This window comes from Colossoma macropomum, unplaced genomic scaffold (genome assembly GCF_904425465.1).
Source record: "Colossoma macropomum unplaced genomic scaffold, Colossoma_macropomum, whole genome shotgun sequence".
In the NCBI taxonomy this organism is placed as follows: Eukaryota; Metazoa; Chordata; class Actinopteri; order Characiformes; family Serrasalmidae; genus Colossoma; species Colossoma macropomum.
This window is the reverse complement of record NW_023494795.1, coordinates 26470223-26494922: the sequence shown is the minus strand read 5'-3', so window position 1 is coordinate 26494922 and position 24700 is coordinate 26470223. Positions and strand designations below refer to the sequence as shown.

Sequence of the window (24700 nt, the reverse complement as noted above, 5' to 3'; positions counted from 1 at the left end):
ATTTTTGTACTGTTGCATGATTTTGGTATGAGTTTATTACGTTTGATTTTGTAGTTGGACACACTGTTTGAACACTTCAGCAACTATGCCTGTTAACAGATTGTATTCACAAGCAAAGCAGGAGGATTTTTTCTGCCTGTTAATTTTAAAAGTAGACACATCATTCAGAGTGATTGAGTTCATAGAGAGCTGCAAATATTCCTGTGAATTTAAATGCCTAGTTAAAGCCATAATAGTTGTTTTCTTGTATTTGTGGTCAGGACTGGCATGTTCATCTGTGATTGCGGTAACTATTGTGAGATTAACTGGGCCGGAGTAGAAGAGCAAAGGAAACGTCCTCTTCCGGTTTCTGATTCTCGTTACCATTAAAATGATTTGTAAAGTATTATGTGTGACGTGTAGGCCCATGTACACTATAAAATGGAAATGGTAACTCTTTTTGGTCAAAATTTGTCAGTTTTCTTTTTTAGTTTCAGTTTTTGAGTGTGGCCCACAGCCATAAGTCCTTATACATTTTGTAAGAGCAGAGGATTAAGCAGTCAAAAATAATCATCACAAAAAGACAAAGATTCAGTTAAAAATAGTTAACTGGTAATACTACATTAAACCAAAATCCAACAACAAAAATGTAGAATCAGTCATAATCGCAAAAAAGGGAGGCAATTTAAAGGGCTAGCGTTAATGAGCTTACAAGAAACAGCTAAAACAGCCAAGTCGGGGTAAAGACTGAGGATATACCCCTAAAGACCATACATGATTTTTAACATCATCTTTGCCTTTTTTTATATTTGCTGCCTTATTATTAAGTATGCGGGTTCTCTGCTCATAAAATATTTAGCAGATCATTCCTTTGAGCTAACTTACTCAATTAGTGAACATGTTGAGTATGCGTGGCATCAGTGGTCACGTATCACAGTTTACCGTAGGTCTGTTCCACATCCATGAAAAAAAAACACAAAATAACTTAAAGTTGGCGAAGTGGTATTTTACCTTCAGCTTCATGATCAAGCTGATTGAATGCTTCCAGAACTTTTCTTCCTGCATTCCCTTGTCGTCACTAGTGCTGAAACATCCAGCTTCCTCCGAATGATTCATTGCCCCTCTCAGCCAATCGCAAAAAACCCTCCCCAACAGCCCCCACGCCCACTTCTTTTACCCTACATCCTCTCTGCTGCTCTGTTTGTTATACATATGGATCGTTCATAGAGCTTCTATAAGCCCTAGTCCAGTGAGAATGGAAAGTGTTTAAAACAGTTATAGTCAAAATTACATATAATTTTATGTAATATAATACTTTTCAATGAAGTATACACTCCTTTTTGACTAACATTAATAAACGTCTAATATAAACAGTAAAATCCCAAAAAGTGTGGTGTATTGCTTTTATTGTCTATATTTTACTAGGGCTACAACGACCAATTATTATTTACATAATCAATTAGTCTATCTCATCTGTCTGTTATGATTTTGGTAATCGGGAAAAAAAAATTGACAAAAAATTTGTTTGTCAATAATTAAAATGACATTTAACACTAAACAGAATCGTTCATTTTAAAAGTGTAAAATGCAAATTATCGTCAAGTCTGATTTACAACATTGGTGGAAAATAGCTGTTGGGAGATAAAGTGTGTGCAGAGTGAGCAGCAGCCTTTACATGAGGTCATGTAAGATAAGTGTGTAAATGCTCGTCTTGGTGGGCTCCTGCTGATCGACTCTGATGTGTTGTTTGTTGTTCAGGTGGTGCACTCTGATGATAAGCCTGTGAAGGAGACCATACTGGATGATACAGAATGCCCACTGCAGATCTTCAGAGACTGGACCAGTGATAAAGGTCTGAGACACATTAATGATACTGATGCTATGTGAAAATCTCCTTTTTTCCTTCATTGTTTGAAAATTAAATTTTGTGGAAATTTCATGATGAACGAATCAGTAGAATGGTCCAGAATGGACCAAAATTACTTGGAAAACTTTAACCTATGTTGAAAGTTAAGAATGTCTTTTTCTTTTTTTGTTTTACTACCTCTGAAAAGTTACCATTTTGGGAATAAGATTTCCAACAGTGCTGATATAAATGCTGAATTGCACAAAGATGTCACTGTTTTATCAAACGAGGTTTCACTGAATAGCACACAGTACACAGTGCAGCTCAGCTAAGAAGAGCACCCTCTGCTGGAAGAGTTATGTACAATACGCTGTTTCTGGTTGTTGATATTGCAGAGGCATTAGTGTTCCAGCTGAAGAAGCGACCTCCAGACTATATCCCTAAGAAGGGCCGCAAGGTGGACGACAGGATGGGGCCACTGCATGGAGCGCTGCCTCCGGAGAAACTGCCCTACCTGGTCGAGCTGAGCCCAGGTACAAGACAGACAAATATCATACATGTTTTATGATTACACAATCTTAGTTTAGGTAGAAATTGTTAACATTCAGCCTTAAAGCCATGGTTCAGCTAAAAAAACGTTACATCCTGTTAATAAATTGTTTGTGCAAGAAAAGAGATGAAAACATAGAAAAAGGTCAAGTTTCTTAGTTTACTGCTACTGCTGGATTTAACTTGCCATGTGCTATTGTCCATGGATTTTATTTCTAATGTTATATTATACAGTGTCAGAAACAATGTGAACAAGCACTGAATCCTTGCAGTCTCAGAAGTTTTAGAATTTAGTTTAATGGAGAATGTTCTGTTCTGTTAATAGACTGACGCTTCACAGATACACAGAATGGTGGGAGGTAGAAAAAACAGAGGGCAAAGAAAATTTCAAGAGTTTCAGGAATCAATAAGGACAAAGAACAAAAGAATGTGCTGGACATATAAATATACATCCAGAATATAACTTGAATGTACTGGTTATATAACAGCACATATAGAAAGGATAACATATAATAAAAAGAAATTAGAATACTATATTATGCACAAGTCCCTCTTATTTGATAAATGATGACACTGAATACTTCATGATTACTTTTCAAGGTCAAGCCCAGGGGTGCCTGATCCTGGTCCTAGAGATCGAACACACAGGGTTTTCCTCTAACCCTAATCAAACATCTGATCCTGGTAATGAATAAACCTTTAGGACAGCCAGGTGTGTTAGATCTAAGCTCTTCAGGGTGGTAGACCTCCAGGACCAGGACTGGCCACCCGTGCTCTAAAACTTTTAAGACTTAACTACTTAACCCAAATTTATTATATGTTTGTAATGTCAGATGTATTATATCAGCCAGACCGTGTTTGATGTCTAAAATTTGCTTATTTACTTTAGCTCCAGAGCTACGAGGCTAGCTTTGCTAACAAACTCCAGGAATCAATAGTCACCAAAAATCTTGTCCATAAATCCCCAGGACTTCTCTGAGCCTGTTTAAACCACATCCAGGTCTTCACATAGGTCAAGAAGGCTTATAAATGTGGTTTAGAGCACAGTGTGACTAACTGTGAGCTATTAAAATGAACAAAACTTCACCATGTAGCTGAAATCTGTGGGCAGCCATTATAGACAAGAGGGATGTTGTTCAGTCAGTTGTACTGTCTTCTAAAACACATTGACAAGTCTTTGAGACCTTATTGACAACCTAGATGAGCAGGTTGAGGGAGCTTTTAGAAATATATTTACAGAAAAGATTTGAGTGATTGTTGACCTCTGGTGTTTTTTTAGCAGCATTAACCTAAGCATACATACATTGTCTTGGCTGATCTGGGATGGAGTGGGAAAAATTAGTGGAGCACCTGTACAGCTATGTGTGCTCCTACAGCTGATTGCTCACAGACATTCCCAGTAGAGCAGCTGAGTCTATAGTTAACAGAGGAAGCCAGAGGTGGTTCAGTCTAGTCTAGTTGTAGGTTTCTTTAGACAGGTGAGTAGTCCTATCTCTGACCCCTGCACTTCACAGCCCCCTTATTGCCAGTCTGTAGTCTCAGTGCAGGCCCCACAGGATCTCTTGTCATACGTACATTTTAACATACAGTAGAATTTTCCACACTTCAGTTTTAGTCACAGTAATGAAACTCTTAATGTCCATGGCTCTATAACTGCTTCTAACTCTCTTCATGCTGATTTGACTGATTCAAATGCTGCACTAACCCTGTCTCTCTCCAAATATATCTCTGTGTAACCAATGCTAATGAATTCATTCTCATGCTTTTCAAGTAAACAAGTAAAATAATTAATGAAGGTTGTATATGGGGTTATTTATGGAGGTAGGGCCTGACCAATATATTGATTAGCTGATAAAAACTAATATTACGGTTCTGGGGAATCATTCAGTAATGTGTCGATTACTGCTCTAAAGCTGTGTGTTTTACATTAGAATTCAAACACACTTCATTAGGACAGTTACTTAAATCACTAAAATGATTCAAATTCATATTCCACTCTTCACAGAGTGCTAAGCTGGCATTCACCATCTGTGCACCTTTATTACAGCAGTACATGCTTAAACAAAAAAAAAAATGCAGCCAAACCTAACATTTAGCATTATTATAACCAGTGGCAAAGCATCACTGTTAGAGCTGTGGCCGATTCAGGCCACAAATCTCAGTATTAAGTAAAAAAAAATTCTGCTAGTGGCCCTAAGGCATTTCCAATATTATGAGAGTGTTGTGTAAAATACATTTAATATTTTTATATATTTACCTTGTATGTAGCAATATTACCATGACTCCTTCAGTAAAGAGTCCTGGCATAGAGCTGCAGCCACTGTTTTTAATTTCTAACAGCTGACTGAAACCTGGTTAAACTAGTTCATATTCAGTCATTGATGTATCTAGGACATTCAGACGACCTAAAGTAACAATTTCTCTTGAAATTGGTCCCACTCACATTAAAACAAAATGTGATTGGTTGATTCTGCTGTCACTTCATAATTATGTTGGTAGTTAATCCAATGTGTAAGGCCTACAGTTCAGTTCAGCTCCTGAAGTCCTTACCATTGAGAGAACTCACTTGACTGTATCTGCCTACATAACTGAGTTCATCAAATGATACGAATTTGTTTCAGTATTTAGCGACAGTCTTCAGATCAGTCAGGCCCTACTATCCTACTATGCAGGTGAATGATATGCAGAGCAACGTGAGGTTCTGGATAAAATGGCCTTATTTGTGGGGTTAAGTCTGATTGTGTTGGGATAAGCTAACAAACATCAGATGGGGCAACTTGCTTATGGTACCTTTTCTTACTCCTGCTACATCTCTCTTTCTCTCTCTCTCTCTCTCTCTCTCTCTCTCGCTCTCTTCTCTCTCTCTCTCTCTCTCTCTCTCTCTCTCTCTCTCTCTCTCTCGCTCTCTCTCTCTCTCTCTCTCTCTCTTTTTCCCCCTCTCTTGCTTTTTCCGTCTACTTCTCTCTGACTTCCTACTCTTTTCCCCTCTCTCTTGCTTTCTCTCTTTCTCTGCATGGTGTGTCTGTTGCTCTGTGTGCTCCTGGCTCCTCTGCATGTGTGCTCTCCTCTCCCAGGGCGGGGGAATCACTATGCCTACTACGGCTATCGGCAACATGAAGGTAACACACTTCTCCTCACCTGCTGTTTGATCCCTGCATCTCTGTCTCTCTCTCTCTCTCTCTCTCTCTCTCTCTCTCTTCATCTCTCCATCTCTCCATCTCTCCATCTCATCTATTGCTCTTAGAATAAATTTGACCAAACTGCAGAGTCAAAGGACATAGAACTGTGGCATAAAAAGACAGTAATGAGATAATGTGAAACAAACGAATCTGCTAGTTAGCATTCATAGGCCTGAGGATCCGTGACCTTTAACATTGTTTATGTGCAAAGGAGATTATTCAGTCATTTGTTTGTTCTTTGCTTTGCCTTTGCTAGACATTGCTCATTACCAAATCATCTCACTAGTCAAACCTATTAAACCTAATCTAAACCTGCCATTCCACCATAATTTATAACGCATGTTGTAGCTGTTTGTCCATCATCTGTCCAGGGCATGATTATACGGACACATTTCAGAACCTTGTCCTTTGTTGTGGAAACGTGCTGTAGATAGTCAGATTTGATAGACAGCTGTATTATATTTGAAAGGTTGTTATTGTGTTTGCATGTTTGCATATAAATTATAACATACCAGTTGTTGGATTTGAGTGAGTGATGTCTCACTGTGATGGGTGGCTTTGTGTAGATGGTTCAGACTCCAGGGATAAGCCCAAACTGTACAGGCTACAGCTCAGCGTGACTGAGGTCGGCTCAGACAGGAGTGAGGACGGCAACATCCAGGTGAGCAGCAAACAGCAAACAAAGCATGTGTTCACGGTATAGTGCTGTATACAGTACAGTTCAAAAGTTAGAAATCACCCTGCATTTCTTCAAAATGGCAAGTTATTCCTTTTTCAGGAGATATTTCTGAGAAAGATTAGATGTAATAAAATACACTTGCATCAGGAAAGGGGAAGTCAGAAGAAAATAAACGAGAAAAACAGGAGTTTCCAAAAATGAAGTTAAAAGAAATAGGAAAAAATCACGCTTCACAAAGTGTGGCCAGGCTACAAACTGAACAGTTCGATACCGCTGGTAATCTCAGAACAATAGTCTGGCCACCCCAGAGTCCAGACCTCGTTATCATTGAAGGTGTTTGGGATTATTTGGATTGTGAGAAGCAGAAAATAAAACTTTTAAGACTGAACTTTGGAGGTGTGGAGGGTGGTCTTAGCAGATTTATTTAAAAAACTGATTGAAAGCCTCCTTAAAATTAGAGGGAGGTCTCTGACTTCTGCACAATACTGTAATAATTATGAATATAGAATTAGCCAAAAAATTAAATTAAGCAATGAATTACATTAATTAACATAAATTAATGTTTTTCACACATCCAGTGCTAGGAGAGTTATAAACAATACTCATTGCTGAAAAAGAGGTCATAACCTGTATAGAATGTCACACACAGCCTGCTCATTTTCACAGTTTTTATTATATTTCCTCACCAAAATACTTGTATAGTTTGATTTTTAGTTGCAAAGTAGTATCAGTGCTGATCTGCTTGTGCTGTATTGCATTCTGTCTTTCATTAACTGCCTCCTCTCTTCAGCTGTTTGGGCCAGGCATCCTGCCTCACCACTGTAACCTCATGCATGCGGATGGCCTGGTGACTGTCACTCCGGTCAGCCTGGATGCTGAAACCTTTGTGGACGGCCAGCGGATTTCAGACACCACAGTGCTGCGCAGCGGGATGACCCTGCAGTTCGGTGCTGCCCACGTCTTTAAGTTTGTGGATCCCAGCTACGACCATGTCATGGCCAAGAGAGACCCAGGGCCCATGGTGAAGGGCAGACACAAGTCAGGGTGAGGAGATGCCGTCAGTGTATGCTCTGTGAAGCGTATAAATGTAAACTGTGAACCAGTCTCTCCATGGTGGCTTCATCCAGGCCCTGCATAAGAGAATAGAATAGCAGTCTGCAGGCATTAGCTGACTGTCCCCTCCTCTGTTTACTGACTTACAGTAGATCATGTTACACTGTAACCTGTTCCAGTCTTCCAATGAGGACATGACCGAGAAGTAGCTGAACAAAATGACTTTGTTCACAGAGTTCTGTGGAGTGATCCGGCACTGCATGCAAGGAATTCATCTTAGAAGTGTCTCAGTACAACATGAAGACGAAACAGATCCACATTTGCATATAAAAACCCACCAATGTCTATACATACACACGTCATGTACATGCGTAAACATATATAAGCATATGTAGGTGTATAGTATAAACAGACATGAGCAGTCAAGGATATTCGTTCAAGCAATTCGTTCTCTTAACTGTTTAACTATTATTGAATTAATTGACCAATTCATCTCATCTAACTCTTAAAGGGGAAATCTACCAGTTTATTTATTTATGTAAATGGTTAAGATGTAAACACTCATTCAGAGTGGTTTGATGTGAAATGCTCTGTTCTAGAGAAAGTATTACTGATAGTTTCCAGACGTCCAAAGCAGTTATTTTCTCTAAAAGCTCCCTCACAGAATGTTTTTACATGAAATGGTTACAGATACACTGCCTGATGACTCAAACATTATTTTACAACAGTTTCGAGATAATGTTTAAGTCCCTAAACACATTTTTTCAAACCTCAGGTAGGTACATGCAGGGTGTTATAAGGGAAAATGGCCCCGAAGGAAACCTTTTTTTTCCCCCAGATATATCACAATTTTACCATCATCAACATTACAAATAAAAGACACATGTAGGTTCCCTGGTCGGTTTGGATAGTAAATAAAATGACTATATTTGTGTTGTAGTTGGTAGGTTTCTCTACAATGAACCATTTAACATTAAACCACTCTGAGCAACAACCATTAAATGATTCAGAATTTTTTTAAAATATCTGGAAGTTCTTTCTGGAATTTCTGGAAATATCTGGAAATTGACAGTAAAATCCATATTGACCTTTTTTTTTTTTCTTCTTCAGTGTCAGTGAGGGTGAAAAAACTCCAGTGGCAAGAAGTCTTTGTAGCTCTTAGCCTGTATTTCAGGGAGGCAGTGAAAAAGAAAGATCCCAGGATGAGGGTAACAAAAGATTTTATTAGTGATGCACCGAAATAAAATTTTTTGGCCAAAACAGAAACCAAAATTTAGCACAGATTTGGCTGAAAAGCAACAAATGCTGACAATAAATAAAAAAAATCAAATAAACTTGCTAAAAATATTACAATACATGTATGCAGTATGTGTCTAATGTTCTCGACAACAGAAAATGAATGGACATCCAAGGAAATTATGTTATATTTAACAAAGCAAAAGTAAACAAAGTAAACTTACTGTTTGAGTTTCCGATTCCATCTAAATGCTGTAGTAGTTATACTCTGGCCCTTTAGGTTGCTGCACCAGGTGGAACAGAAACTGTATCAAACCTGAAGAGGAGAAATTGTGTAGAAGTTGTAAATAGTGTTGTATCTCCTCTTCATACTTGACATGAAGACAGATTTTAAATCGTTTGTCTAATATCTCCTGTAGAAACCGTGAAATAGGTCTACACGACTGACTTACTACGCTGCTGCTCAAATTGTTTGAAGATGGTGAATGAAAAGTTTAAGCTCACTTTCAGTACCATTAAAATGATTTGTTAATTTCCTTATTTTGACACTTTGGCATAGGCCCATTTACTCTTTGTGTTCAATCAAAATTGTGCATCTCTTTATTTAATGTAAGCCTGCAGTGAAGGTTAACCAACATCCCATCATTTTCTCACATGCTCTAGCCACTTCAGGAGTATGTAAATTAAGACTCGAAGCACGCAGATAAACGATATGTTACTCACTTTGATAATGGCAGTATAAAATTTTAACCGGAAGAAGCTGTGGAAAATTGAACTTAAGTTGTCCGAGGAAATGCATGTGTTATTGGACTTTCTTTGAGTTAGATGCAGTTTTCCAATCCAGAAGTAGTAGTGCTCAAATTTTGGAACGATACAACTCTTTTGTTCTCGGACAATTCATTGATCTCCAGAGGAAGCAGTGAGGGACGTCTCCTGACATCAAGAGTGTTGGAGTGTATTTATATGCTGTATTGATTTTTACCCTATAATGGAGTCAAGCTTCAAGCGTTTAACCTTCCTGTAATGAATAGACTCATTAATTAAACAAATTTAAGAAGCTAAATCAACAGATCAGTGGCAGTCATTTGTGTGAAGAAGCTAAAGTAGTAAGTGTCCTTTTTGAACATCAGTGCCTGACAGTACTGTATTTTCTTATATGTGCTAATTGTATTTGCTTGTAAATGCCAAGGGAACTAAGGTGCCACAGGGAATTGTAAACCCCAGTTAACTGAATCATCTACAGACCTTTTAACTTTGTAAGCAAACTTCAAAGGATCCTGAACAGCTGCTGTAGTAGTTTTAAGGAGAAACAAAATGAGTCACCCAAAAGTTTTAGTAATAACAAAAGTGAGTTCTGTAGGTTTGAAGTTGTTCAAACAGGAAGGCTGCTGTGTCTTTGGCATAGGACCAATTATAGATGTGTTGGAACGGGAAAGGATGATGTGTGAATGTGAAGGAACTGAAGGAAATTGTCTTTCTGAGGAGAATATAAACGTTCCGCACAATGCTTAAGTTTTACTGGAGACACCAGGTCAGCTCCTCTCTTAAGCTTCTGTTTCTTATAAAGAACTATTAATTTAATTGGTGATGGTTAATGTTTGAATTAATGTTTTTCTGCTGATGTTGTGAGTTATATTGCTAGATAACTCTCTAGATAGTCTCTTGACACCCCTCAGTTTTACAGAGATCAAAGTGATAAAAAATTTACAGAAGAGGAGACAGAGATTCAGTCCTTGATGAACTTGTTGGACGGGATGAGCGGGACATGTAGGTTATCTGTAAAGGCTACTTAAACATATATTTTTCAAAAGCTTATATAGTAAAGATTCCTAGAGGCTTGAAAGACTTTAAAAATTATGGCAATTTGTAAATAAAACCACACGAATGACTTTATATAGTGTGATTAATACTGTGTAATAAAAAATATGAGCTGCTAATTTGGCTAACTAGTGGAGTAATCAAATGTGCAGCATGCAAGTTTGAATGTTTTTGAACTGATACTGAAATTATGTTGCTTTTTATCATGCAAGGCCAGGCATAGAAGTTTCAATTATTGCTTGTTATAGCAAAAGCATGCTGTAAATGTAGATTATTTCTCTCACATAAAGGCAGAAGTTGACTCGATCCTGTGAATTGAGAATGTAAATAGTCAAGTTCAGTACTCAACTAACTATGATTGAGTTTACATTTAAATAGTATCACAGAAGCTCAATGACTGCATGGATAGATAAAGTAATAACAGCAGTTTAGATTATTCAGTTCTCTGGTGGGACTTTTTTTAGCTGTTTATATCTGCAAAATCCCATTGTGACATTTGCGTGATTAAAATGGACTGAGAAGATGTCAAAAGTCAAAACAGCCATGTCAGTTTGTGTGTTTTGTGCAAAACAGACATCTCTGCTGTGCTTGATGCATGATTAGTCTGAAGGCATGTCACTTGCTCAGTGTCTGTAAGGGACGTGCAGTTGGAAGTGTACTACACTGATGCACAATATAGAGCAGTTAGAAAAGCTTTAAATGCACGTCATGGGAAACTGAACTTCTGTCGCTTTTTTGAAATAAGGGAAGTTTAAAATAATGTGCTTACTGCAAAAAGAATGGAATTAATTCTTTGATGTTGTGAAAACCAATTCATTTACATTTACATCCACTTATTCAGCCTACAGAGGTTTAGCCCTGCCCATTCACACTGATGTTAAGTAGCATTTCAGCTCTGAGTGCTTTCTGAGTCACAATACAGGGCAGCCAATCAGAACAGAGCTCATTTATCTTAAAGCAGTCTTAAAGACACCAAGCCTAAAACAGCCTGTTTAATCTTGGGGGATAAAGAGAAGCTGGAAAATGGTCATGTAAACATGAAATGTGACCATTTTCGGTACATAAAACCACACAAATGTTTTAAGTGTGAACCACAAGGGAAAAAATAAACTTCAAGTAAAATGTAGGGTGTGGGCCCTTTTATAGGAAGTGTCTGCTGTAGCAGGTGATTTTCGTTTACATGCGTCACTCAGACTGCGCTGGCTGGTCTGCCTCACTGGTCAGTTCTCACTGTCATTACTTTATGTTCGTAACTCACATATTAGTTTAGAAGTTACTGAGTAATTCATAAGAGTACATTGCGTAATTCTATGTTTGTGGGAAGCACTTTGAATTGCTGCTGTGAATGAAAGGTTCTGTACAAATAAACTTGCATTGCGTTGCTTTATTCATTTTAGACTGAAAAATAAATCTTGAAATTAACTTTTGTTCTGTGATGTATTTGTGAAGTATAGTGAAACACTGTCAGGGAGGGTCTCTGAGATAGCTGAGCATTTTCTCTCGACGATAGGTGAGATTAAGGGGAGATGCGACATATTGGTTAATACTATTTTAAGAAATAGTGAAATAATTTTGTTATTTAAATGATATGTAAGAAAAAAATTATTTTTTATTTCAGGCTGACTTTAAGATGAATTATTGAATAATAAGTCTGCAGGTTAAGAGGTTAAAATTATGTTGATAAAATTGGATTAGATGATTAGACTACATTTTGAATATGAAAATGCTGTTTAAGCATTTCAACACTGTAATTATTAATTACTGTTAAAACGTAAAGCTCCAGTCAACGTGTTTTACAGTCATTTTGCATGTAATGTGATTGTATCAAGTAACATATTGACAAATAGGCCCACTGTGAAAACGTTGCTCAAAGTCATTCCCTGAGTGCAATAAATGATCACAATTCTCTGGTCTGTTTGGAGGACGCAAATTAAAGATACAACAACTAAACATCTGTGAGAAACATGGAAAACAGCATGTTTGTGGCAGCTTGATCAACTACAAAAGTATCGATTCCCAAAGCACGTGGGCTGCGGGTTTAAACTGAGAAAGCAGAGCTTAGCTTCAGAAAGCTGAAGTTTTATTTTGGAATATTCAACTCCTTACGCTACTTGCCCATAAGAGGGTGTTGTGATGCTGCCAAGCGTAGCCTGTAATCACATTAGTCTACTGCACATTCACTGCTGAAGCACCATGGTTCAGTTCACAGAGCAGGCTATTTCTGGTAGCTGTTTTTTTATTTTTTTTTGCTGAAAAAAAGTGAATAGAGGGAAAATGTACTTGAAGAATGGATGCAGTGGAGTTGTAAAGATGTGATACACAACATAAACTGGCAAAATACAGAAGTGTGACACTTTTTAAAGCACTACTTTGTCTGACGTGTGTGTGTGTGTGTGTGTGTGTGTGTGTGTGTGTTCAGTATATATTTGACGTCTTTGTTTGCGCCACTGCTCATTGTTTGCTTTGCCAGCAGTGGTCGACCATTGTACGTTTTTTTTTGGTCAGCCATGGTAACCAGTAGTCTGTGTGTTTGCCTGTTTGTTTGCATATGTTTTCAGGGCAAACTCCATGCCCTTTTTTTAGGACAAACTCAGTATCCTGTCTGTTTAAGAAAAAAATAGATAAAATCAGGTCCAGTAAAATGGTCCTGACTTGTGAAGTCTTCCTTTTTGTTGTCGTTTTGTTTCCAGGTTTCGTTTTAAAGCCATTTCATTTCATTTACTGAGGTTACGGTTGTGGTTAGGTTTAGAGAAGACTTATTTCTTATTACACATAAAAATACATACAGTACTGTACGAAAGCCTAAGCACAAAAAAGTATTTGATATCTTGTGAGCTTGTTAGAAGAACAGAATTTGGTTCCAGATTTCTCCTGGATGCCCCCCAGACATCACATGGATTGTTAAACTCCATCACCGGCAAACTTGATTTAATATAATGAAACACTGACTAGCCAAACCAAGTGTTGGATAATAACCGCAAATGTGTAGGGTTTGAATAGAACACTGGTTAACACTTTTTCAGCAGCATGTCTTTACTGTTAAAACAAAAATGTTTACAATTGAAACCATGTTAACAGGGTCTTTAAATGAACACATTGACATGCAGAATGGGGCAAATGAGACATACACATATTGATGATACATATGGGATACATATGGGATATATTATTACTTATAGATACTTTCATATGTAATACATAAGGTACATGTTATTACACATAGATACAATTGCCCAAACTTTTGCATACGGCTGTACTCTCGTTTACATGGTGAAATTGTTTTTTGGATTAATGGAGATTGGTTTTGAAAAGGGTTGTATGTATCACCAAAAAGAGTTTGACAAGCTTGACATCGTAACAATAGCAGAGCCCTTTTAGGTGCTGTATAGAACATTTTTCAGAATGTGTGCATATATAGTACATATGGAACATGTTACTGTATTACTATATATAGATACCTTACTGATCAGATTACATATTGTGTTGATTTTCTAAGTGAAAATAAGTTAACACATCTGCACATTTTAATGCAAAATTGCTGAATTTAACATTTTAAATTGTTTTATGCTTTACATTTTATGTCCTTTCCCCCCAATATCTTAAATGGTATGTTTCTATTTAAAAATAAATAGAAAGTGACTGCTAAAATGTGCAGAAAATGTATTTATATTTTTATATTCATTATTATATTATATTTTGTTATTTAATTTCTTACATATTTAACTTTTTTTCCTGTAGATATGTTATTTTCATTTAGAAAACCAGGGGTGTTAATAGGTTTGCATACTACTGTGTATATATAGTACTGAACACACACACACACACATATATATAGTTTGTGTGTGAGAGAGAGAGAGGTGGGACAGGGCCTGCTAGCTGAAAAGTAGCTCTGCAGTGCCTTTTCAGGCTAAGACACATAGTCTATTTACTGTATCAGCCACTGTACACTACAGCAGAGAGAGTGTGAGGACACTGACAAGAGTTTGAGAATGTGAGAGATGGAAGAGAAGCGGAGAAAAGGAGGAGGGAAAGTGAGGTTATGACAGGCTTCAGGCACACAGACTCTATAATCTGATCAGTGTGGGTTTGGCTGGAGGGCCTGAGTGGAGTGGAGTGGGGTGGGTGTGGCGCTTTATCACTGCAGAGGGACACAGTGTGGCAGTCTGTGCTGGAGGCAGGGCTGTGACACATGTACACGCACTGTTCGCTGTAGTTACGTATAATGTCCTGGTCTAACTGGTTGTAGTGTACATCAGCCAAAGGCTTGCAGGAGTAGAGCACAGCGCTGGCAGGTGGGTGTGGTATTTATCTTAAGTTATGGTACGCAGTACATTTACAGTGTGTGTTTTATAAAGTATAAAATATTTTGTGTAAGTTCACTTTTTCACTGTAACAGTTTCTGTAAGCTGAGCATTTAACACAGGATTGTATTGGATAGGTTGTTGCTGAATGCTGTAATATGGGTTCATGTATGTATGACGGAAAGCTGACAGGCTTTTGTAAGGAGTTGTGTTGGCATCATGTCCCTTAAGCGTAAATATGAAGTGTTGCGCTGGTCTCCGCAATTTACTTCTCTCTGTGTGAGAAAGTAAGTGGTTCTATATGTCCTGTCTGAAGGAACGTGGCAGTGCTATAATAAGCTCTTCATTAATGCCCAGTTTGTGGCAGATTTGGCCCTAATGGCCTGATCCTGCTGAAAAGACTCTGATTAGGTTCATTGTAGAGCACGTTGGTGTGATGGAAAACATCAAGCCGCTCGGTTAATTTCTTCATGGCTGTAGAGTGGAAATCTCTAATCCGGTGTAATTTCCCCTGCCTGATGTTGCAGAGGATTACAGCTGTGGGCAGGACAGGGAAGGACAGGACTTTAAAAGAGGACAGAATGATGACGTTCTGTGAGATTCGTATTTTCCTCTTTCCTCTCATGTTTTTGCTTCTTTTGGTTAAAATCTAAAAATGTTGTTATTTTATCTGAGTAAGCACCAATCTTACTTTTTCACGCCTGCTACTGATTTTGAGACGTTTATTCTTATGTGTTTAAGTAAAAACTTGCCGTACAGTATTCTGCGCAAGCTGTACTTTGTCTATACTCTTAGATAAGCCTGAGCACAATGCATTCCAATCGTAAGGGGAGTCAAATAAGAAACAAATGAACAGTATGTTGAAGTAAAGTCTTGGATGATCGGGGAGTAAAGATACACATGTCAAAATTTGTTTCTGTTTGATACATTGGTGACTTGATATGATAATTTTTGATACAGCAATAATAAGGAGTGCTGAATCATGTGCCTCATGTTTGTGTTGATGTTAATAAGTTAATGTTTGCGCTATGTGCACAGCTTACATGCATAGGCGTTAAGAGCACAACGATACAAATATACACTAAATTTTTTGAAAAGTTTTGAATTTGATTTTTGATACATATTGAAATCACCTTTACTGGATAATACTCTGTTACAGTTTTGTAACAACTGTGACTTCAAATACTTTCATTTCATATCAGATGTATATCAGTCAAGTCTGCCTTGTATGTAATATGGTTAGTATCACTGCCAGCACCTGTCCAGTATATCACATCAGTGCTTCACTAATTTAGTTATTCATTATTTTCTTTCTTGATGCCTCTCTGAAATGTCATGATGCAGTTTAGGTAGAAGTCATATGCTAAAGATTTCAGTGTGAGTGATTTTAGACCTACACTTTGTCACTACTTTCTCTTTAAAGCATAGATTAGAAGCATCTCAGTAAGCGAATGCAAATAAGAACCTGCATAAATAGTCATCAGTTTAGGCAATTTAGCAGCAGCTTGATGTTCAAAAGTGTCTTGAAAATTATGCATAATTTGTGAGACTGAATTGTCTGTGGGGTTTTCCTGTGGTGTGTCCTGTGAAGTGGTCTATGTGGAGCGTGCTCAGCAGGGTTCTGCTGTGTGTCTGCTGGAGGCGACCTGCGTGGTGAGGAGGCAGTTGCTGTGTGGCATCTCCTCATGCAGAGCAGCTTTTAATCACTGCTGCTCCATGCAGCACCCTCCTGCTTTAGAGCCTCTTATGTGGTTTGTGAAGTTGAATTCAAATGCTGTTTGGGTGTATATTTAGATGGCAAGATTGACACTGACTGAATGCAGGACTCCTAAGTGTGTGTGTGTGTGTGTGTGTGTGTGTGTGAACACTCTTCCTTCTGTGTGTCTCTTTTTACGCCCATGATCAGGATCAAATTTACCCAATTTTCCGCAATAAAATTGAACATATCTTTGCCGTGTGGCCGAGCACCGTGGGCCACTAATGTTATTTTTGACAACAAGTGTTGTGCTGCATTCTGACTCCTCCTACACTATCAAAAAATAAATATTTTCGGTTTAAAAATTCAAGATTTATTTATAAGGATTTTTAAGTGGTGGGAATTCGGTGCAACACCTGATATTAAAATAGTGGAATTTTCATAGTGAAGTGTTCATAGTAACTCATACTGTGTCCTAAACCACAAAGACAAGTCTGCTTCACCTGAATAAAGACCTGGATGCAGTTTGAGCTGGTTGAGAGTAGTTCTAGGGATGCTTTTATAGAAAAGAAATTGTCAGTAGTCAAAGACTATTGACTACTGGTGTTTATTAGCAACATAAGCTTCATAGCTCCAATACTAAATTAAGACACAAAGTTAGGACACCAGATATGTGTTGGCTGATTAACTACATCTGAGGGAAGCGGGATGTTGTGTAAACTTGATTTTTTGCCAAACCATATGGACACTCTCTCACTGTTGGTGTTTTTTGTGTTTTTTAGTGATGAATACTGTTCTGTTGTTCTTGCTCCTCTTCTTGTCACCTTTCTCATATGTTATCTTCTTTTTCTCCTGTCGTTCTGTAGGAGTGTCCCGGAGACAACCTTTGACCTCCACGGGGACATTCACAGTGGCACTGCTCTGCCCACCAGCAAGGTTTGTGTGTTTATATGAATATGTGAATGTGCACTTGTGTGCGTAAGTACATGTTTGAGAGAGATGCTGTATATCTTACTGTGTGTGTGCGTGTGGCTGCAGAGCTCAGGGAAGCTGGACATGGATCGTTCCGGTAATGGCAGTGAGAGAGGCATGGTGAAGCCCATGGTCCGCGGAGAGCAACAGGACTTCAGCAAGCATGACGGAAGGTGAGCCTTTAAACAGCTGTCTGCTGACATAAAACCAGTTCAGGTGTTTCCACACTGTTTTTTAAGATAAGATAAGATAATCCTTTATTAGTCCCACAGCACGGACATTCTCAGTGTTACAGCAGCAAAGGGAAAGCAGAGCACTCAAGAAAAAGAAGTAACACGAAGCAAATTAACAAGCAAGATTTTTAGAGTTTGTTACTTGTTACTGTATAAACAATATACACATAATACTAAAAGTAAAAAATAACATAAAAATATAAACTCTATCCTTCACAAAATATTAATATTAACAATATAAAGAATTATAAATAAATAAAAGCTAAGATATTTACACTGTAAGGATATTTTGCCTGAAATTCACATGGAGTATTGCACATGAGGTACAGCTTTATATTACACATGGGATGGTGAGGAGTTAACAATATAAACATTATGATGAGAAAGCAAAAAAATCTTTTCACTATAGAGATATTTAAAAAATATTGTGTCTGCACACAGGAAATGGTGATGAATTCACAGTTTATGTTCTGTAGGTGTGTGAGGTCTAATGGGGGGGTGGAGGAGGGTTCTACTGGGTGCAGTGCTGGTTGTACAGTCTAACGGCAGCAGGAAGGAAGGACCTGCGATAGTGCTCCTTCACACACTTGGGGTGAAGCAGCCTGTCACTGAAGGAGCTGCCCTGTGCTGCCAGTGTGTCATGCATGGGGTGGGAGCTGTTCTCCAGCATGGATGCTAGTCTGGCTAACATCCTCCTGTCTCCCACCATCTGCACTGGGTCTAGAGGGCTTCCCAGGACAGAGCTGACCCTCTGAATGAGTCTGTCAAGTCTTTTACTGCCGTCTCTTTGTTTGCAGTCAAGTGCTGACGTATCAGTAAAGGTGCCGAGTCTGTTTAGTATAGGTGCCAAGTCTATTTAGTATAGGTGCCAAGTGTGTTTAGACTCAGTGATGTCAGTACAGGTGCCAAGTCTGTTTAGACTCAGTGATGTCAGTATAGGTGCCAAGTCTGTTTAGACTCGGTGATGTCAGTATAGGTGCCAAGTGTGTTTAGACTCAGTGATGTCAGTATAGGTGCCAAGTCTGTTTAGACTCAGTGATGTCAGTATAGGTGCCAAAACCGTTTAGACTCAGTGATGTCAGTATAGGTGCCAAAACCGTTTAGACTCAGTGATGTCAGTATAGGTGCCAAGTCTGTTTAGACTCAGTGATGTCAGTATAGGTGCCCAAACCGTTTAGACTCAGTGATGTCAGTATAGGTGCCAAGTCTATTTAGTATAGGTGCCAAGTGTGTTTAGACTCAGTGATGTCAGTATAGGTGCCAAAACCGTTTAGACTCAGTGATGTCAGTATAGGTGCCAAGTCTATTTAGTATAGGTGCCAAGTGTGTTTAGACTCAGTGATGTCAGTGTAGGTGCCAAGTCTGTTTAGTGTAGTGCCAAGTCTGTTTAGACTCAGTGATGTCAGTATAGGTGCCAAGTCTGTTTAGACTCAGGCATAAGCTGTCTAGACTGTCATATTTTGAGATAACGTTTCTTTACTACTTTAGCTTTTCTTTACTCTGAATATTTACAGCTCATTAATAAAACAGAGGCTGACTATATTTATGTTTGTATTATTTTTATGTTTATATTTATACACACTGTATATAATCAATAGCCCATTTCCTGTAATTGGCTTAGATATGTATATTTACATTGTAGGGATTCACAATCATGAATTTTTTACAGCCAGATTGTTTGTTTGTTTGTTTTTTGAGTAGATTAGCCTTTATTTTTTTTAACCCCAAGCTCACGCGGCTTAGGCTAAACAATCACATGAACCACACTAGCACAATTTCGATACTTTGTTAGCCAAAGTCAAAGAACAAATGATGTTATTTGGTCTTTAATAGGCCAAACTGGCATTTTAAATTTGTAAATAAAAAAATCAGGTGCCTATTTAAATAACATAAAATATTGTTGCATAATTAACACTATTTAAGTGTAGAAGCAGCATTCAAGTACAGCACAAGTGCACTTACTTGACTCAAGTTATTTATGCCATAATATTACATCACAGAACGCCCATTTAGCCAACAGTCTTATCCAGAGCGACTTTACAGAATGAGCAAACAGAGGAAGCAAAAGTGATGCAAAGTTTCTGGAGATACTGCAAGTGTCTACAGCCTAAGATACAAGAGCCACACAGTAGCTTGATCCAATTAAGGAAATAAACACAACTGTAGATGTTGAGAATTTAAGTGCTTTTTCTAAAATAGGTAAACAATAAAACAGAACTGCAGAAGATAAAAGAGTAATGACATACAGGTTCAGAAATTAAAATGTTGATGTGTGGTCAAGTGTTAATCCAGGTACTGTCTAGGAAGGAACTAAATGATGCTGTTTTTCTGCTGGTGCAGAAATTTGAACCCATTAGTAAGGTATCAGTCCAGATACCTTCACCCTCACTTTCGTTTGGCCTTTTTACTAACTGTTTTTTTTTTTGTTTGTATTTATTGTGTTACATCCAAGTAGAATGTTTACATATGTCTAACTAACCAAAGAAAAGGTTTGATTTGTCTCGATCAAACAAGACACTTTTGAAAACACCCTCATTGGACTCAATGTACGGAGCAGGAGTGTGTACACTTGGTGAAATGGTGTAAGAACATGTATATGAAACCTAACCGGAGCCCTCAGCATCTACACCTGGGTTACCTGAGCCCTTACATTCCTCCTGCACCCAGTCCCTTCATCAATAATTCAGCAGTAGTGGATGCACACTCGCTCGCACTGTGAGTGCTGTGTGGTCTGCTGAACAATGTTGTATGGTAGGAGTGGAGCAGGTGGACTGGAGCGGTGGGCGTCTATGGACAGTGGTGTGAACGTGTCCTATCTGAGCTGGTTTAACGAACGCCTCCTCTCTCCCCACAGGCCTCATGATGGCCCTGAGCTCACGCTGCCGGCCAGCATCGAGTTCAGAGAGAACTGTAAGTATCCTCTGTCCATTCATTCATTCAGCCACCGACACACTCGCTCTGCAATTTCCAGTAGCTGGTTTAGTGTATGTTTGTCTTCCCTGGGCATTTTATGATTCAGTGTGACCATCGTCTGGACCTAGAGGTCATGCAGTAGGCTTTAGTTGTATGTTAACCTTTTTAATTAGGGACTGCAAGTGAGTGTGTTTGTAGAAATGTTTCCGAACTGGCCCTGTTGTTGTACCTATTACTGGCTGCAGAATAAAGAGCATTTCCACCTGACCCATCTCAGGGCCATTTGCAGGCAAGCTTTCAGAGGGTGTTGCTGTTAAAAGGCTAAATGCTAATCTATTTTTAGAGAGCAGGGAGAACTGGTTGCCTCAGAAGTCAATGCATGGAAAACATTGATGACCTGTCTACCATAAGGGTGGTCCTCTTGTCTGGGACATTTTGTCTGACCTAACAGTTTTACATTTGACTCTAAAAGCTCCCTAAGAAGTTCTGTTTATTAATAATAAACCTGACAACAGTGAGGTAAACACCTACACTACATCATAATAGCACTTATTTCCAATGAAAGATAGAGATCCTGTTGCCACTACCCAACAAGTACCTGAATGGCAGTTTCACAGTTCAGTTTTTGTGATTCTGCTGGTGGGGGCTTCACTTACTGGTCAGTCTAGACCTGACTAAAATATAGTGTCTGTGTGCTGCTGCGAGTCACCCTGCAGAATGGGAGTTTTTCAGACCGTGTTTTACATATTAATGTCACATTTTTAAAACTTAAATAATGTTTACCTCATCAAACCCTTCAAAAAAAGGAAAAATCAGTTACATGATGTGGGAAATTTAAAGTACACTGAACAATTGCGTTTCATTACAAAAAGAGCATAATTAGTCCTGTTTGATTAGATTTACCTGAAACATTGAATATCTGTCATTGAGCTTTTGATAGCTGTTTTTAAATGTGGCACTGGTAGTGCATTGTGTTTGTGTTTCAAAATATTATCGTATGTACCATAAAACATATTTAAATATTGTTATGATATTTTTAACACATCATCCACCCCTAGTCTGCACAATTTTTAGCTCCACTCTTACCTTCTGCCTCAGCATGCTTGGTGCCCAGCAAGAAGGGTAACCGCATTCAGTACAGCTACAGCACACCATGCCACCTGGTAGAAAAACACCACAAGTTCAACTTCTGATGGTTTGCTAGACATTTTTTAATTCCTTTTAAAAAGATATCAAAGAAATAGCCCAAGTTAGCTTCCGGTAGATAATGTAAATGTTTATTCAGGTTTGACATTTGCTAGCAGTGATCAAGAGATTTAAAGCTGCTTACTGAGGCAACATTTAAGTGCCCAGAGTCAGTACCTAATAATGGCTAAAAATTCCTACTCTCTCAGCACTAGGTGGCGAGGTATCATATGAATCATATCACACCTTAGATTTTTTTGGTCGTCATAGAGTGTATCTGCATTGATTGCACAAGGTTGATCCTGTAGGCCAGTTTACCTCCTGTCACATGAGGTACAATGTAAGTTCACTCTGCCACCTGTGTACTCTAACTGTTCATCTGTTCTGAGTGGGGCAGTTCACTGGCTGCTTGTTGTTGATCTTAGTGCTGTTCAGTGATTGCGTGATTGTGTGGTTTTTGCACTGCGTTTAGGCCTTTTGATTCTAAGTAGAAAGTTTTTTCTAACAATGTTTTGTCTATGGCCCCTGCTGAGACTCAAGAACAGTGTGTGAGGGACAATGTTATCAGTGTCTGTGCAGTGCAGTCTCACTCTGTCTGTTGAATCCTGTGTTAAGCTGATTTTTGAAGTTGCTTGTATGTTTGTCTGAGAACAATAACCTCACATGCTGCCAAGGTACTAATATTTAGAGTAGTTATAAGTTTAAAGCAGCTATATTTACACTGTTTTATGATCATAGATTCTGTTTACATCTGGCCGTTTCATGTTTCGTGCGTATCAGTATTGTATCTGGATAGGGCTTATCCAGATAAAAATGTGGGTAAAAGGACACTCTGGCCAAAATATTTACCTGGTGTTACATCTGACGTCTTGCAGTGGTGCCACAGTAGTCTGAGTAGAGTGATGATCATGATGCACCTTGAAGGTGGGAGGAAAATTAATCAAAAAAAACGAAAAAAAAACAAAAAAAAATGCTTTGGGGTGATATATATATATCTGTGTGTGTGTGTGTGTATATATATATATATATATATATATATATATATATATATTTATTTATTTATTTTCCCCATTATTTACTAAATGAATTTGCAGCTGTGTAACTGGTGACTGTCTTCAAATCATCATTATAATTTATAGAACAGATCACTCAAACAACAGAAATGATAATCAGATGAGGAGGGCATCAAGCTAAAAACTAAAGTTAGCAATGTAGTGTGTGTTTATCTAGATAACATACCTCAGTTTGGCTCCATTTCTCTGGCTGAAAGGGTAAACCTTTTCTCTGGTGTCCATTTTGTGCAAAATAAAGATAGTATCACTTTTTGCTTAACAATTTTGTTTGATGTCTGAGGGAAGAGTTATAAAAGAGAGATAAGCGTTATAAAGAGTCAAATTGTTTAGCCTGAGGAATATTATTCTACGCTATAGAATACTGTGTAACACATAACATATTGAACTTTAGTTTTAGGCCAGAATGCCCCTGAGATGCATTTTAGACCTTATACAAGAAACATAAAAATTGGGAAAAGGGTTATTAAAATAGAACAATAGGTTATTAATTGTCATCTTTAAGGATGATTTATATATTGTGCACAGTATAGCACCCGAGACACAGTTGACTACCAAATGTAAAAGTACATGGTTAAAATCTCATTAGAATACTGTCCGAATACAAGGCGAATGAAATGTCCTGGTGTAAACAGGGTCATAATGTCTCATGTCTCTGATTTGGTTAACCTGGACTGAATCACTGTCATTGAACCTACAGCTGAAGATGCCTTCCTGTCAGCTATCATCAACTACACAAACAGCTCCACTGTGCACTTCAAGCTGTCACCCACCTATGTGCTGTATATGACCTGCCGCTACGTCATGTCCAGCCACTACCGGCCGGACATCAGTCCGTCAGAGCGGACACATAAAGTCATCGCTATTGTAAACAAGATGGTGAGCATGATGGAAGGAGTGATTCAGGTGAGTGGCAGCCATCTTTATAGGTGCCTTTTCTCTACACTTCAATAAAATTCAATAAAAGTCCAGGACAATTTCCACATTCAGTAAAAGAACTTCCATGATAAAAATAGCAGTATAAAGCTCACAATGTTATGGAAAGTTGGTCAAGTTTATGCAACTCTATTAAAGAGAGATGCCAGATGTTCTGCTGGCAAACTGTCCTTCAGATTTACTTGCTACTTCCTTTCCTTTGAAATTGTTGCTAGCTGTGTTTACTGCCCTACAGTGTGTAGTTTCAGCTCTAATCTAACACACCTAAACCAAAAGAAGGTCTTTAGGAGCATGTGAATATTTAGAGGCAGGTGTGGTAGATTAGGGCTGCGTTAGATCAACATGAGCTGAACTGGGCACTGCTGCTTTCTCATAATTTTAGTGTGCTGTAATTGCGGTAGATGCGCTGTAGATGTAGTGCAGGGGGGTCCAGTCTTGTCTGGAAACAGCCAGTGGCTGCAAGTTTTCTCTACAACCAAAGAGATCAGTTGACTTATCCATTCTCTGTTTTCTTTCATAGTTACTGTTGAGGTTGGACAAGCTTTACAGAGCTTTGGCAAATATTCAACCTAAAATGAAATAGTTGCACACAGCTATTTTGTCGAAGTAACTGAATTTAGATTGTGTTAAGTGATAATCATGTATAAATGTCATGAAATTGATGATAAAGTTTTTTATTTATTTATTTATTTATCCCCTTATTTGCACTCCAATCTGTTATCCAAAACACAGGGACAAAACTATTAGAAGTAGTATTTTTCATGCTTAATCTTAGTTGTCGTGAGGTATTTTCATTCAAAGATGACTTTTACAGATTTAATGGCCTGAAACTCACTTGTTCCACATTTATTTAACAACATGAATGCAGAAAGAACAAACAGATTCATCAAGAAGTAACATTAATGGAGTTTACAGTTCCCTTTTATCCAGCGCTGAGTAACAGCCCATTCTGCTAAAAGTCACAAAGTTTCAACAACTCACAGGGGACAGAAGCTTGCGGCATTGCATCAGCCTTGAGCCTTGAGAAACCACAGGAACATTCTTGAGCTCTGGAA

At 38.3% G+C, this 24700-nt stretch overlaps 1 protein-coding gene across 15 annotated transcripts in view; it reads left to right on the top strand.

Annotated features, from left to right (window-relative positions):
• The window catches only part of afdna (afadin, adherens junction formation factor a), a 140121-nt gene that overhangs the window by 65074 nt on the left and 50347 nt on the right, over positions 1-24700 (top strand). For 11 of the 15 annotated variants that reach the window (XM_036582058.1, XM_036582063.1, XM_036582057.1 and 8 more), the window contains exons 7-15: positions 1738-1831; positions 2221-2358; positions 5449-5493; positions 6120-6214; positions 7023-7276; positions 17203-17272; positions 17375-17481; positions 20396-20451; positions 23410-23615. In XM_036582058.1, the coding sequence (XP_036437951.1) occupies positions 1738-1831; positions 2221-2358; positions 5449-5493; positions 6120-6214; positions 7023-7276; positions 17203-17272; positions 17375-17481; positions 20396-20451; positions 23410-23615 (1065 nt within the window). The remainder of the gene's footprint in view (positions 1-1737; positions 1832-2220; positions 2359-5448; positions 5494-6119; positions 6215-7022; positions 7277-17202; positions 17273-17374; positions 17482-20395; positions 20452-23409; positions 23616-24700) is intronic. The other 4 variants (XM_036582060.1, XM_036582053.1, XM_036582059.1 and 1 more) reach the window with 1 other exon arrangement.